The following is a 16,378-nucleotide window of genomic DNA, read 5'->3' on the forward strand; positions in this document are numbered from 1 at the left end:
GATACTTGGAGCAGCTTAACCCCAGTATTTCCCTCCTGCTGTGGTTCCTCACGTGCTTGAAATCTGAACACCGCAAGTCCCTGAAGAAATTTGTAAAGCTCCATAATGTTTTATCAGCTTGAGTGATGCATTTTACATTATTTGAGGATTTTGTTGCTTGAAAAATATCTGGGTTTTCCTCTCGTGTTTATTCCCGTGTTCAGAATGAATCACGAGTGTTGGCAATGAATAACATATGAAACAGGAATGAAGTGGCATCGCCTTTCAAGAATGTTTCAGATGCCTCTTTTGATTAACCTCAACAGGGAATATTGGATATGCCTTGTGTGCTTTCTTAGCTTGTCTGCTGTGAATTGAATAGGATGTAAATTCACCTCTGTGAGCATGCACAGTTAACAGTGAAATAAAATTCCTTCCCTAGATATTATACAATAAGATGTAATGATTTACCAGTGTAACTTAGGTACCTTTGGAAGTGTAAATAGTACCTTTATTCTGGATGACTCAAGCATGATTAAAAGGAGAGCAGTAGAGAAGAAAGAGGGAGATGGGTCTTTGTAACACCAGGAGCCTCTCAGAAGCAGACATGCTTGGCTTGTTTAGACAGCATTTATAGGTCATGCTGGTTTTCTTAAAAAAAACAGGCTGTACTGTATCCCATCATCTCTACTAACACACCTAAAATAAATCATTCATCATCAAAAGCCTGTGGAAATAATTGGAAATTGACAGTAATTTCAAATGAGTTGGCACTGTAGGAACATCAGGCAGGTTTCTTTCTCTAGATACTCATTAGTTGCCCTTTTCAAGTCCTACCTGGTTACAGACAAGAGATGATACTCCAAGATGAATAACTGCACCATCTTCCCTTTGTGGACAGAAATAATGAGGCACACATTGGCATGTTATGAGTTGAGAAGAAATGACATGCAGTACCACCTTTCACTGGTGATTCTACTTGGCTTCTTTATTTTGCAGTCATCTTCTGCTGGTATCTTCAACCCTAATTTCTCAGAAATCTCTCTCTGCTCTTCAATCTTGCTACTTCATCAAATGGAAATAGAGAAGAAAAATACTGTTATGCAGATTTAGGCAGGTGGACATTTAGCATTATCTAATGGCTCTAGTTTACTGCAACACACTGATGGAAACCGAGTCCACTACAGATCGGAGACACTGGATGTGAGTGATTTCTCCAGCGTCAGAACGCTGTCTGTAAAGAAATTTTCCCTTTTGGATAATGATATATATCAGATAACCCAAAAGTGGGTTGATTTTTACTTTTGGGATTAATATTATGAGAACCAGGCCTTGATGTAGTTTCCCTGAAATAATGACTGAATTCTCATTGACTTCAGAATAAAAATAGCGTGACCACAGATCCTCCAGTGCTTAGTTTTACTGTTTCAGAGATATGTTTCTTATTAGAAAGTGTTTCCTTTTGTTAATAATATTTATGGAGACAAAGGGACTGGGCGGGTAGTTAATAATTGGCAGAAGTTGACAGTTTTCATAACGGAACAGAAGATTCTTGCATTTAATGAGTGGGAAGAAGAAACGTCAAAAGGATTAGGGAGATACAACCCAGATAAGCAGCTCTGAGTGCAGCTGTAGCTGTTCCACTTAGCTGGGAGTCTGGCCCATGCAGTCTAAAAGCACCCAGTGTCATACCTGTCCACCTTGCCAGCTCCCATGACTAAGCTGTAAAAATGAAGAATTGTGGCAGCCTGGAGTAAAGAGCCTAAAGTAGCAGCAGTGTGCATTCGAGCAAAGAAGCAAGCAGTAACACTGGTGCAAATGGCAGATAGATAAAATCCTCTCTCCTTTCAGATCTGAGGGTTTGTCTATAAATCAGTATACATTGCTTGTGAAAAAGTGGTGACAGAGAAAAGCTAACAGCATTTAAGAGCCTCATTCACTCTGCTTCATTGATGGGCTCCATGGAGCTAATTTGTTGAGAGGGCTCTTCCAAATGGGGATGCATTTCCCAAAGCGAATGTTATTGATGGCAGTCAGTAGGGATGTCTCCTCACTGCTTAATGAACTTTGCTCTCTCTGCAGCATTTCTTAGTGAAACAGGCAATAGGAATTTAAAGCAACTAGACTGTATCCTTGTTCAGTGGATATCCTTACCTGGAATCTTCTAAAACACAGGAGGTTCAGGTGGCTTCACAACATTGGACATCAAATTTCCTCCAGCGTAATAGAAAATTGTCTCCAGTTTAATAGGAAAAATTCCAGCATTCCATGAGCTGTGACGCCATGGTGGAGGAATGGAAGGGGAAGCATCTCTGCGAAGTCTCCTGCTACCTGCTTTTCATGTTATCATTGGCACCTCAGCAGCACTGTGCTACACGGGGGACGTGGTCTTCTATATCCCTTCATAGCGCATTCCCCCTCAGGAATACCCTGACCCCAGCAGAGGAAGTACTTTCCCTGGCAGCCTGAAATTTTCCCAGTGCTGTGGTTTGATTATGTCTCTGGCTTACATCTGCATTCCAGAATGAAGAATGTTTCTTCTAAAGGACCCATGGGTGGTTTGTAGAAGCCAAAGCTATTTCAGTCTTTCACAGAGTCACAGAATCACAGAATCGCTCGGTTGGAAAAGACCTCCGAGATCATCACGTCCAACCGTTCCTGTCTACCCACTAAACCATATCCCTAAGTACCTCGTCTACCCGCTCTTTAAATACATCTAGGGATGGTGACTCCACCACCTCCCTGGGCAGCCTGTTCCAGCCTCTGACAACCCTCTCAGTAAAGAACTTCCTCCTTATCTCTAACCTGAACCTCCCTTGGCACAGCTTGGTGCCATTTCCCCTTGTTCTGTCCTCCATCACCTGGGAGAAAAGACCAGCACCACCTCTCTACAACCTCCCTTTAGGTAGTTGTAGGTGGTGATGAGGTCTCCCCTCAGCCTTCTCTTCTCCAGGCTAAACAACCCCAGTTCCCTCAGCCGCTCCTCATAAGGCTTGTTCTCCAGACCCGTCACCATCCTTGTGGCTCTTCTCTGAACACGCTCCAGAATCTCAACATCTTTCTTATAGTGAGGGGCCCAGAACTGAACACAGTACTCGAGGTGCGGCCTCACCAGTGCCAAGTACAGGGGGATAATCACCTCCCTGGACCTGCTGGTCACACATTCCTCTTCCTTCTTAGCAGGTGCTGGGAGTGGAGAAGGCAAGGACTACTATTTCAAAGTCAGTGTGTATTAGACATGAAAAAAAAAGAAAGAATGGGAATGGGAATAAAAGAAATAAGATGTGAGAAAATCCCAACTATGGAGCCAGAGCCAGCATGAATCAGTGTGGCTGTGCTGCACACAGTAAAATTGGGAATGTTGTGCTGATTTATGCCAGCTGAGAACACAGCATCCAACGTATTTGTGAAAGAAAATGTACGATGACATTAAAAACCACCAAACTAGTTCTTTATTATATCAGCTTGGTGCTTAGTGCCAGTCCAGTGGAGCAGAAAATGATACTTCCATTTTAACAGTTTATGGTTTTTTCAAGGGAAAAAAAAAAGAAAAAGAAAAAAGAAAATGTGCAGCCAAACCCCAAACAAAGCAACTGAATTGCAGTGATGCATTCTGGAAAACAGTTTTCTGTTTTACTGGTCATGGAAAATTAATCATATGTTTGATGATTTGTATCCTGCTGTTGTCTTCTCTTCATTTTTTGGCTCCAAATTATTTAATTTCAGTAAGTGTCATTTCTAAAGGGAACAGAATGAACTGAGGGACAACCACCTATGTATCCAGGTCTTTTAGCAACATTTTTTAATGACTGTTTGGTAGTCTTCTACAAGCCTTTTAAATTTACCTGCTAACTATTGTCAGCATATATATGTGTGTGTATATGTGTATATATGTATGTATGTATATGTGTATGAGAAATACTTTTGCACTGGTTAAGGATGAGACTGGTAGGTTTTTATACAGAAGATATTCTAACCCTCCGTGTAGTTTAATAGGGAACATTTTCATTTGTGGAAGATGGAGGTGATGAGAACTTGAGAGTTTTCTTTAAATATCTAGAATTCAGTGGAAGAGCTCCAGTTCTCTCTAGTAGCTTCTGTAGAGTGATCCAAAACCTATAAAAAGATGATTTTATTTTCTTAAGGCCATAGGGATTTTCTGTGGGGTGGAAGGCTGAGCACAACTACCTGGTGATTCTCTCAGCAGCTTCCAAAATGTGCTATGACTAAGAAAGCCCTTTGAATTTCCAGAAGCCCACTCAGATGGAATTGCCATTGCTTGCAGCTTGTCTGGCTTTGCTTCTGCCCTAGATTCCAGATAATCTGGACAGCTATCATGATATTCACCCCTAATTATCAGAAAACCGCTTTTCCTAATCTGTTTTATGCATTTATTCACTGTTTTCATACTGAGTGGTTCACCAACTTGAATGCAGTGGAATGAGTTAAGGAAATATTTTTATCTCCTACTTTACAAGTGAGGAACCAAGGTGATGAGAAGTAAAAGACTTAAAAAAATTCTCCAGTTAGACTCACCAAGATCATACAGGACACTGAGACAATGTTAAATGCAGGACATTGAGATGGGCTCCTAAGATTTCTGACTGTAATGGAGTAGTAGCAAAGGCAGAGAATAAAATGCCTTCCATATATCATCAGGAATCCTGAACTTGGTGTCCATGGACCACTGGCTGGAATAGGAAAGACCCTAATGTGTTTGCAACTGTTATCCAATGCCTTGTAATTGACTCTGTTGTGAAACAAAATTCTGCATGTGGCAGTCTAATGCTCTGCTCTATCACATGTCGGGCAGATGGAACTGGATGTTCTTTAAACTGTCTTTTTATCAGAGTTAAGGTAATAATTTATCTGAAGCTGGAAAGCAGTTGGAAGGAGGAGGGGACACACATGGAGAACATGTCCTGCTCTTGTACTTACGGTTTCCTCTCTTTTCTTTTTCAGTGAGTATGTTTTTGAACACATTAACCCCCAAGTTCTACGTTGCCCTGACAGGCACTTCCTCATTAATCTCGGGACTTATTTTGGTAAGTACTAGATATATTAATATCACTTTACAAATTTATTTAGTTATCTAGAATGGGATTTCAGGCTTTATCTAGATTAATAGGTGTCTTTTTTTTTTACTTAAATTTACATTTCTGCATTACCTAATATATGTATTTCTTTACTTGCACTTCTTTTTCTGTGGAGGGAAAAAAAAAAAGAGAAAATGTTTCAGTGCTATGTGTCTTCGAAGACAAAAAGTCTTGAAGGACAATGTGTCCCACTAACAGCCCTATAGTAATTCATAACAAGTGTTTGCACATTACGTGTTTCCATCCACAAGTACTACAGACGTTAAAAGGCCCATAAAAAGAAGATGAAGAGACAGAGCAACTATTTCAGCTTAGTGTGGTCCTTTGAGACTGTTATAGCAGGACTTATCAGAGAAACAGTGAGAAGAATATTAGCAGTGAATCCAGTTCTGGTGCCAAGATTCCAAGGGATAATTATTTCAGATCTTTACTTTTAAAATCTTTCTCAATACATACCTGCCTATTTGCTTAAAGTTTTGAAGAGTATTTTAAAACCATTTAAAAACCTCTGCTCCCATATGTAATCCCTGAGGGCTTCGTTGTGCAAACTGATGCAGTGGAGTGAATCATAATACCTCCACAGTGCTGGAGTCTAAAGCAGAGCATTTGCTCTGGATTTCATTCAATGTTTTCATAGAAACCAATGGAGGTGAAAAATCTAAGAATCTGCATGGTGTTCTTAGGGTATTATGCTTATACTTGGCTGTTCTGTGTCCTCACTGCTGAGAGCTGGCTTTCTACTTACACAAAAGAATAGAACAGAAGTAGGATTAGAACAGAAGTAAGAATAGACTAGACTAGACTAGACTAGACTAGACTAGAATATTTCAGTTGGAAGGGACCTACAAGGACCATTCAATCCAACTGCCTGATCACTGCAGGGCTGACCAAAAGCTAAAACATGTTATTAAGGACGTTGTCCAAGTGCCTCTTAAACATTGACAGGCTTGGGGCATTGACCACCTCTCTAGAAACCTGTTCCAGTGTTTGACCACCCTCTCGGTAAAGTAATGCTTCGTAGTGTGCAATCTGAACGTCCCCTGGTGCAGGTTTGAACCATTCACATGCATCCTATCACTGCATACCAGGGAGAAGAGATCAGCATCTCCGTCTCCACTTCCCCTCCTCAGGGGAAGGTTGCTTTAGTCTGGTTTGTTCAATCAGTCTCAGGTCCTTTGTCTAAAACCAAGCTGTATGCTTTTAAAATCTGCTGGATACGACCTGCAGACCCTCCCTCGCCACACTGAACTAGGCATGTAACTGGGAGACGGATGAGACCAATTTTAGAGGTGTAGTTACTGTAGGGGTAAGTAGAAAGAGAGAGACCCGGCTAGGGGCTGGTTCACGTCACCTTGGATCTATTGACCTCAGAGAAGCCTGAAAGCAACTAGGATCCTAACTAAACTGTATCAGCTTGGTGTGGGAAATCCACGCCTCTCACTTCCACGTTGCCTGTAGCAGATGCAGACAAAGAAATGGCATCCTGGACTCTTGAATGTCTGTGAGACTCTCATCACTTAGATAATTTCAGATAGAAAGCATCAGGTGCACTGCTGCTGTGCCTTGCTCTGTGGTTTCCTTGTAGCAGAAGGCAATTACTTAAAGTCTTCACCTTGGGTATTCATCATCCTTTTACGGATTGAGCCCCAAAGCACAGGACAGGGCTCCAGTGGCATCAGCAGATGTTTCAGGATATGAACAGGAGCCAGACCTGTAAGACTTGGATTCAGTTCAGCACAACTCACTCAAATGCATAGTAGGAAAATACTGAATGTTACATTTGGGACTCTCATTTAAAAAGGAGAAACATTCAAAAGGCCAGGCCCCACTGCCAAGATGAAAAGGAATGAGAGAAATCTGTGGGTTCCACAGGCACAATTCCATAATTGTTGTTGGAGAGTGAAGACAGCGGGATGAGGTGGCAAGAAAAAGTTTGTGCCCTGTTGAAATACCTTACAGAATCAAACAGGAACGAAAATTTCAAAGAGACTAAATTATCTGTAACTAAATTCTGTGTATAGCATGATTACAAATATAGGTACATTTTGTACTGCAGTCATGAAGGCAATTTCTGAGCGATGAGCTCAGTAGGAGACTTGCGAGCAAGAAATTTCTAAGTGCTGTACTTTGATGGAAAGTACAAGAAAGAAGCGGCAAGGTTATTCAAGACTGTGATACGAAGAAGGGAGAGAAGGGCATTGATAGAAGCCTTCCAAGAAGAGATGAGACCGAGTGAGCCTTAACCAAAGAAATTCACTAACTGCTGCATGACAGAGTCCATTATGAACAAGTTGAAGGAACAGTGAGGTGATGGAGGTGTAGATACAGACTGAAAGAAGACTTTTTTGTGGACCTTCGCTACTGCTGTCAGTTGTTGTCTGCTGTTCATATGCCAACCTAAATGTGCAAAAGATACACAGGCCAGGCAGGTAACAGCCAGGAACCCAAGATTGTAGGGAACAGTGTCTGTGCTGAGGAGAATACATGGTCTGTAAATTGGATGATGGACAAGGAACTCAGCAGAGATGGTCATGGAAAGAAGAAACTTCAAGTTGAACAGATGATGCGTGCATCAGGAAACACAGCTGAGTAAGTTCTAGTGAGGTAGTGCTAGCCAGTCACTAGCCCAATTGTGCTCCAGGTTAGTTATTTCTTAATAATCTTGCTGTTTACTAACAGCCCTATAACATGCTGAACTGCCTGCATTACCACCCACTTACCTGTCACACTGCATAGCAGCTGCAGTTCAAAAGGAGTCATAGTCCTGCTAATGGTGTCAAGCTAAACTCTTATAAAATCAACATTCTCTTGTCAAATCTACATCACTGGGGTATTTTTCGGACTGAATGTACTGATATTTCTTGGTATTTTCCGCCATATGGTCCGGCAGATTTCTTTCCAATATCAGTTGGCTGCAGCTCCTAATCAGAAGGAGAAATCACAGCACTGCAGGTTATGAAATGATGGAAAATTCCGTAATTTCAGAAGTGTGGTAACTGATGGGAAAGTGAATGCTTTTCCCATTTCATGTTTGGGTCATGAAACAATGACTCTACAGAATTCAGCTTTGGGCAATTGCATGCTACGTGACTCCTTTGCGAAAAACTACTCTCCCATCTTATTTTGTCTCTGACTTTGTTTTCATTCTTTAGGTAAAATTCTGGCATTGCTCTAGGCAATGTGGCTTAATTGAAGCAAGGATTTCAGACCTTTTCTCTTTTCTGGATAGCTCAGGACTGTACAGAAAGGACTTTTCTATCTCAAGCATTCTTCTTAATAATTACTTGACTACAGCACATAGTTTAAAATGAACAATTTAGCACATATTTAATTCTTCCCTGCACTATTTTAGGCATCAAAAATAGGAATCAAATTAAATCTCAAGCTGCATTAGAAATACCGTGTTGGAAACTTGGTTCCACCACAGTTATTTTCAATCCAGTGAATAACAGGGTTCTGTCCCACGGAATACAATGAGCTACATTGTATTTGGTGTCTGAAAGGCCAAGGTTTTCCACAGGTAGGGTAATAAAACTGTCATGAAACATAATTGACATCCGGTAAATGCTGTGAACTGGAACTATGTAAATGCCACTGAGATTTCAAAGTAAGGCCACGTATTCAACATACAGTTATGACTAGAGTGAAAGCTGGTTAGCAGATGCAGGTGGCATTGGCGCTGCAAACTGATGGAGTCTCAGTTCTACCAAAGCACAGGCAGAAGTGAACCCCCGTCTTGAATCTCCACCAAGATTGCCTTGCTACTGTACTTCAGAGCTTGGGACAATAATAAGAGTTTTCTGCTACACAGTGAGAAATATTCTGCAATGAACAAATACCAGGTCTTTCAGTGATAAAAATTTGAAAGCCAGTTTACAGAGGCAGAACATGAGTGCTGAGTCTACGCACTGGCTAGCATTGAGCCTCTGGGTTGCCTGCTACTACCTGAGAATGTATATAGTATGTGAGAGTCCCAGCCTTCTGTAGCCAGTGGTGCTAGTATAGGAAGTCTGAGAGAGGACCTGAATATCACAGAAGGAACCTGTCTTATTTTCTGTGGATATTAGTAGTTCTTCTGCTTGTTTCCTTACCTTTGTGTATCTTGCTGCAGAGGGGCAGAAGGCAACTGAGTTGTGGGTGTTGCCACAGGCTCCAGGAAGGTCTGACAGTTGTGCAGCTGAATGTCTTTGACAGCTGAAAAGTGACACATGGTAATTGTTCCAGGTTTCTGCTCTGCTCAGCAGAGGCTGACAGGTCAGGGAGGGCAGAATCCTTGTAGGGAGCTCCTAAGAAACTGGAAACACTTGCCAAGGAGCAGATGAGAGAGGAAGGGTCTGTAGGAAGGCCAACTATAACCCAGTCCACAGGCAAGAGGAAGGCATCATAAGTATCTGTGGGCTACCCAGTGTAGAGATAAGTACTGTACTTAGTCCTGGCAGTATAGTATTTTCTTTCCCATTTCTGTATTTCCAGAGGTAGATGAAATGTAAGTAAACAGCTCTTTACTTTGAATAAGCTAGTTGTTAGCACCGCATGTATCTTCTCATGCTGACTCCTTGAGATAAGACAAGTTGGGGCTCAGTAACCAGGAGGAGTCTAAGAGGACGCTAAATGAGGGTATTTTAACCAGAAGGAATGGGGCTGCATAGCCTTCAAGACTGATACACTGAGAGCATCGTCAGAGCTCTATCATTTCCTAGAACCAAGCTGGGCAGGACTGGAGGATCTGTTTGAGTCCCTGGCTACCCCTAACAGCCAAATAAAACAGACCAGGAGCTTGCTTTGTCCAGAGGCAAGTGACATTGTATAGTCACATCCTCCCCAAACAGGATGATCTTTTCCATACTGGAAACAGACTCTGGGCTGTGATATCCCCAGAACAGGTCCAGTCATTATCTGGCACAGGCCAGGCAGTGTGCTACCAACAGCACGGACAGCTGAACCAGCAAAACCTGTGCTGTGTTTTATTTATCAAATAGGCTCAGCTATTGAATCAAGTTCTGCTTTTGTTATCCTGTTCCTCAAGAGAGTAAGTTTAATTTAAATCCATTAGATTGGTTGTTAGCCCCCCTCATATTAGAAGAGTACTTCAAACCTCACTCCTCTGAGACCTGGAAGCCTCATTGCAAGGCTGAGTGAGAACTCGGCGCTGTGGAAGTTGCCGGCAAACAAAATCCTGTAGTGCTTCTGTTGAAGACTTAATACACACACACACACACACACAGAGGACTACAGAGAGGATGCCTGTCTTGGATGTGATAAACAAGAAAACACAATTCAGATCACTGATAGGCATCACTACTTGGTCCAGTGAGAACAGCCATGAAAACCATCCCTTGTGAATTGATGCATTTATGATGGAGTATCTGAAAAAACAGGTGGAAAGATCAGATATCCAGGTGATGCAGAATAGATTTGTTGCTACACAGAGAAATAAAATGATCTGGGACTGTCTGTATGTGAGAACAGAGATAAGAAAGAGGATGACTTTAATGTTTTCATTGCATAGGGGAAGGAGAAGTACCAACACAGAGAAGCAAAAATAGTCCAGAGCAAGTATCTGAAATGCATTTAAGAAGACTTATGAGTGATTAACCAGCTCTTACTTAATCCAAATATATTTGTCACCTTCAAGTTGTTTTTTCATAGCCATGGATTTCTAGAAATCATCATTAAGGGTTTTCCAAAATCAAATACTCTTACATTAAGCATTACCCGTACAAGCTCAAAAACCGAAAATTCTAGATTTGGATTTCTAAACACAAAGCTGGAAATGTTCAGAACAGGATTTTAACTTGGCCTTTGTGAACATAATGGTTTCAAAGGTCCCTTGAGGGTCTGGAGATGTTTGACCCTGTTCCGATTTGAAAGCACAGGCATCAATTAAAAAGAGGGGTCTGCCACTGCTGTGAAGGGAACAAGGTTTGTGAAGATGGGCTCCCCTTCCACAGTATGCATGTAACAGAAATGAGGTGGCCTTTTCTTTCAGAAGGCGTGCAGAAATGATCTTTTGCCTTAATTTCCTGTCTGATCCAGATCTCTTTCAATGGGTAATTAATCCTTATAGTCAGCTTTTGTTCTGCCAGATTATCTCTCATCTGCTGAGCTGTCAAAAGCTCCTTGACTTCACATTGCTTTCAAAGGGGATGGTTCAGTTAGAAATAAAATTTGATTTATAGAAATCAGGTTTCAAAACAGCTGACACTGTGTGAGAAAGGTGCAAAATTACCATGAAGAGAATTCATTGTTTTGACTTCAGTCCCAGGTTACAGATTACCTTCTCATACACCCTGAACAAATCACTCCAAGCAAAGGCTTACTATGATAATGATTTATGGCTTTAATTTCTAAGAGATGGTATGCATCGAGATCTGGCTGATGTTACCTGGCACTGGATTCACTCAACATTGCAAATATTTTTCAAAGCTGACTTAAACAATTTATGAGCTTTAATGCCATTTTTAACAGTATTTAATGTATTTATAAGTCTAGGGAGACAGACTTACAGCAAGTTCCTGTCACACAGCTGAACTGCAATAGTGACCACACTTATAAATACATTTTTTCTGCTTGTACCCTCATTTTCATTGAAATTCAGTGTGACAGTTTTCCAGCTGGTATACATTTGTGCAGGGCAAGTGGGCTCAAGCATGCTCTTGTACTGCTCACTCTCTGGGTTTTGCTGAATTTTTATCCAAATGCTGATTATGATTGAATTAATGAGCAATATATCAGCACATTTTGAAAAATCTGATTTTTTCTTCCCTTAAAGAGGTTATGAAGCTTGTTAGGTACAGTCTATAACCGCCAAGAGTTTTGAGCAGCCAGTCTGGCAGCTGTGCTTCAGTCCCTGATTTATGTTACCATGATACTTGGTAATTACTGAATGTCCCTTGCCTCAGTACAAGACTTACAGTCTTTGATTCCTAACAGCCATTCCCTCAGAGACCTTGGACAGGTACAGCTGTGGCTTGTGTGCCTTGATTTGTTCAAGTTTCAAAGTTTCCAAAGATAAAACAGAAGCAGATGCTCAGAGCAGCTCTGTGACTGTATCTTATGGCACAGCCTTTCTCTCATGGTCAGCCACACACTCTGCTTAGGTTATGATGCTCTCATAAATCATAAGATTTAAATTCTAAACCCTTTAGAAAGTGTTTCCAAAGCTGGCTCACCTGTGCCAGCTCCCTGTCCACCGTCTGCAGTGTTTGGAGGCAGTGGTGCATGTCAGGGTCAGTGCATCACTGCAGAGCAAGTGTTCAGTGATACTCCTCACCACTCTGTCCATGGTTGTCAGGATTCCCACCAGGGTGCTGCTGCAAGCACGTGCCAATGGAGTGAGTCCAGTGACAAATGCGCTGTGGAGCCCATGTTAGGGGGAACTGTCCAGGCTGTGAGTGCTTTTGGTGGTTTGCCTGGGATGTAGAGTTCATTCCCAGTTAGAGTCCCAGTTTGCCTGGGATGTGAGTTTGCCTGGGATGATGGAAGGTCTGGATGTGTTTATGTTCTGGTTTCCCTGTGACCAGCTGTTTATCTTCCCAAGTGCTTGTGACCTTTATGTGTTCACATAGCCCTTCTGTCTTCTCCTCATCAAACTGCTCCATTCTTCCTTGCTGATGTTTCCTAGAAGAGCCATTAGATTGTTTTTGGGGACTGAGTGATCTCCAGGGCTGCCAGACACTTCTGTGAACTTGTCTCAAGTGGCCACCAGCTACATTCCCACCCCATTGCAGTGCAGCTAGGGTCAGCTTCCTCCATGTGAATGCTCTGGATGCTTTAACAACACAGCTGAACTTAGGGGAAGCCCTAGTGCTGAATGCATTTGGAAAGCGGTAGTTTCTTACCGTGCCAGTAGGTTTATCTTCTGGTTTTCCCCTATTAAGTTTAAAGGAATAGTTTAAAGGGAGGATGGGAGAAAGTATGTCTCGTCTACAGACGATCCCATGGAGACAGTTTCAGTTGGTATACAGATGTTTGGGTGACAATTCAAGTGCAACTGCAAAATACACTCATTTTACATACTCACTATAAGTGTGTGTGCCTTTACAATTTTTACAGCCAAAACCTTTTGCCTGTTTATGAAATATTCTTCATTTCTGGGTTTATGTGGTTTCCTGAAATATGTATATTCTTACCCACAAATATAATTTCTCAGTGAAAATACCATGAATATATGTGTATCATTTCAATTATAAGGCTTTTAGGCTATGAAATTATTTTCCAATTAGAGCTCTTTAAATAATATTTTTTTCTGATTTGCTAGCTGAACCAAGAGCCTGAAAATAAAAATATTTCAGAATCAGCAAATGTCAGCTAAACAAAACAGAACACAGTTCAGTTGGGGAAAAAAATCCTAAAAGGAATAGGATTCAGCTTCCTGGAGTTTGGTATTTTTAGCATTTTTCAAATTAAACTGAGTGAATTCCTTTGGAAGCATTACTGGGAAAACTGGCAAACCTGCTTTTCCTCACTTTCCTTTGACTGCAGAGGGAGCTGGGGAACGGTGAGGATAGAGTCTGACCGCAGCGTCCCATTTACGTGGCTGAGGTCAGGATTTTGCTGCCTCCTGTATTTTTTTTCCCAGAAGTCAGTTTGAAGGAATGCTCCTAACGACTTTAAATGCCTTTATAAGAAATAATTTGTCGTAAAGTTCTTTAGGTTTAAAATAAAAAACAGGAAAAGAAAAGAAAACCACACTTTTTTTTTTGCTAGTAAGATTGATTTTTTTTTTTCCCTTCCTGTAAACCAGGCTTTTAAAGCGATTTGCCGGATTCGGCACGAACGTGGATAAAATTTAAGCTCTCAATATGCCATCGGGAGGCCCGGCTGGCCGCTCGCAGTATGCCCCAGGGAATGTGCTGCGGCCGGCGGGCCTCGGCGCTCCTCGGGCTGGGAAGGCGCCGGCAGGTGCCCCCTTCAGGCTTTTAAAGCGATTTGCCGGATTCGGCACGAACGTGGATAAAATTTAAGCTCTCAATATGCCATCGGGAGGCCCGGCTGGCCGCTCGCAGTATGCCCCAGGGAATGTGCTGCGGCCGGCGGGCCTCGGCGCTCCTCGGGCTGGGAAGGCGCCGGCAGGTGCCCCCTTCAGGGTGCGAGGGCAGGGAGGTGCGGGTGCGTGGGGCGGCCGGCGTCTGCCTGCCTGCGCCTCTTCCCTTTTAGGGTTCCGGCGCAGCGCGGGGAGAGCGGGCTGAGGGGCCGGGGGAGCCGTTAACGGCCACGCTGTGCCTGTGTGTTGCAGATCTTCGAGTGGTGGTACTTCCGCAAGTACGGGACCTCCTTCATCGAGCAGGTCTCGGTGAGCCACTTGCGCCCTCTGCTGGGCGGGGTGGACAACAGCGCGCCCAGCACCGCCAGTGCCGCCAACGGGGACGCGGACTCCAGCCGCCAGAGCGTCTCAGGTGAGGGAAGACGGGGAGGCGCTCACCCCTCAGCTCCGCCGGCGGGAGATGCCGCCTCTCTCTCGGCTTTCGAGGCGGTGTGTAGACGAAATTTCACTTCTTAGGGTCCCCATGCCCTGGGTCACTCAGCGCGGGAGAAAGTGTCCGTAACAGATGGTTGCTGAGCTGCAAAACTGGGTGCAGGACGATGCTGCTGAGTGGTGACTGAGCTTCAGCACAGCTGCTATGGGCAACCAGCGCTCCTGCCCCAAAACACCAAATGTTTCCCTCATCCAAGGGTGCCACGCTCAACTGTCACCGAGGCCCTGTCCTGGACATGCCTTGGGCAGCCTGCCGTAGGCCGATGGCACAAATGTCATCTCGTGCTGAGCCATGAGAGCAGACAAGGCTTCCTTTAAACTTGTTTTGTTGTCAAACAAAAGGCAGAGCTGTTTCATTAATTGCTCTGGCAATTAATCTTTAATTAATTCTCTTTCCAGATTCATGCGGTGTTTCTTGCTCTGGCTGTGTTGCCATTGCATCCATTACCCCCTTGTTCTGAAAACCCTGCTAAATTGCATATGCTCTTTTTGCAATATCATTTCTAAAGGCAGGCAGTATTTTTATTTAAATTCTTTTGAATAAACCAATTTTAAAAAAATGTTGGGAATGCCCATCTACTTTTACACTGCCTGATTTTTTAGATAGCGTAAGTAGTATGGAAACAACATTTGGATTTCACTTTAGTAAATGGAAGCACAGTGGCTTTTAATAGCTTAAGGGCTTGTTCTGTTCCTGACTCTGCTACTAATTTGATTTGTGACTTTGGGCAAGTCATAACACAGTCAGGTTTTTAAAAAAAGGCCTGATTTCAGGCATTTGGGGCTTGATTTTGATGAGCTTCCAGGCATTCACAGCCCCTATGAGTTTGAGTGCAAGAAGTTAGGTGCTGCAAACCAGGCTGAAGGTGTCTGACTAAGCCATTCAGGCCTTTAAAGTTGACCTTGACACTCTGGGGCTTCCTTTCTAGTGCATGTGATTATTCTGGATGAACATATGATCGATGAGGTATTTTGTGAGCCTTACTTGAGTAGTATAAATGTATGAGTTGTAATTTTTTTATGCTTTTGTATATTACTATAGTGAACACAAATTTACTTGCTCTCTTGAAAAAGATGTTAGAAGAGATCAGCTCTCAGGTGATGGAGGGGAGGATGTCAGTTTTGAACTGACGCAGCTTAAGTCTGGAGGAGGACTGTCCCCACAGGTCATTTTGTTCACACCACAGGGTTTGGGATTTTGAGAGATAGGCCAACCTGCCTAAATTGAATCAGCCGCCCCAGCCACTGATCTTTATGGACCAAAGAGGAGTCCCAGGGGAACTTGTCTCCCTGCTTGGGTGACTCAGCTATGGGAGAAGGGGATGAATTGAAAACTTAGCCCGTGAGTGATGAAGATGCTGAAATACTATTGCTTCTGACTTGAGTTGGAGATACTCACTGTTAAAGAAAGTCAGGGCAGGAGCATCTTGGCTTATGTTCCTCCTATGCAGAACAAAGCTTACCTATTTCAGCTCTAGCTTGGCATACAGGCCATAATCTTAATATTGGAAATTAATCTAGCTTTCCTTAGGGGTGTGCCCCTAGAATAAATTATGATTTGATTAAATTTATTTCCTCTGCAGGCTTTTAAAATGCATCAGAATTAACAAGTAAGGAGAAGTGCAGTTATGGAGAAAACATAACTGTTTAGCAGCCAATGTGTCTATGTCTGTACCTGGCAAATTATACTTCTGGTCTTCAGTATTCCTGAAAATAAGCAAGCAAAAATTAGCTTTGAACTAACAAATTAAATAAAATAGCTAGCCTCAAAAAACCGTGCCCTCTACTGGGTGTTTCTACTTACGGAAGCCTCCTTATAGCTCAG

General features: G+C 42.7%; 1 protein-coding gene across 1 annotated transcript in view; it reads left to right on the plus strand.

The window, feature by feature from the left end:
- The first annotated feature begins 4,940 nt into the window (after positions 1-4,940).
- ST7 (suppression of tumorigenicity 7) overlaps positions 4,941-16,378 on the plus strand; it is a 64,960-nt gene continuing 53,522 nt past the window's right edge. The window contains exons 1-2 of the mRNA XM_010186952.1: positions 4,941-5,024; positions 14,314-14,473. Coding sequence (XP_010185254.1) covers positions 4,947-5,024; positions 14,314-14,473 — 238 coding nt within the window. The 5' untranslated portion in view covers positions 4,941-4,946. The remainder of the gene's footprint in view (positions 5,025-14,313; positions 14,474-16,378) is intronic.

Source organism: Mesitornis unicolor, unplaced genomic scaffold (genome assembly GCF_000695765.1).
Source record: "Mesitornis unicolor isolate BGI_N332 unplaced genomic scaffold, ASM69576v1 scaffold25816, whole genome shotgun sequence".
NCBI classification, from domain to species: domain Eukaryota; kingdom Metazoa; phylum Chordata; class Aves; order Mesitornithiformes; family Mesitornithidae; genus Mesitornis; species Mesitornis unicolor.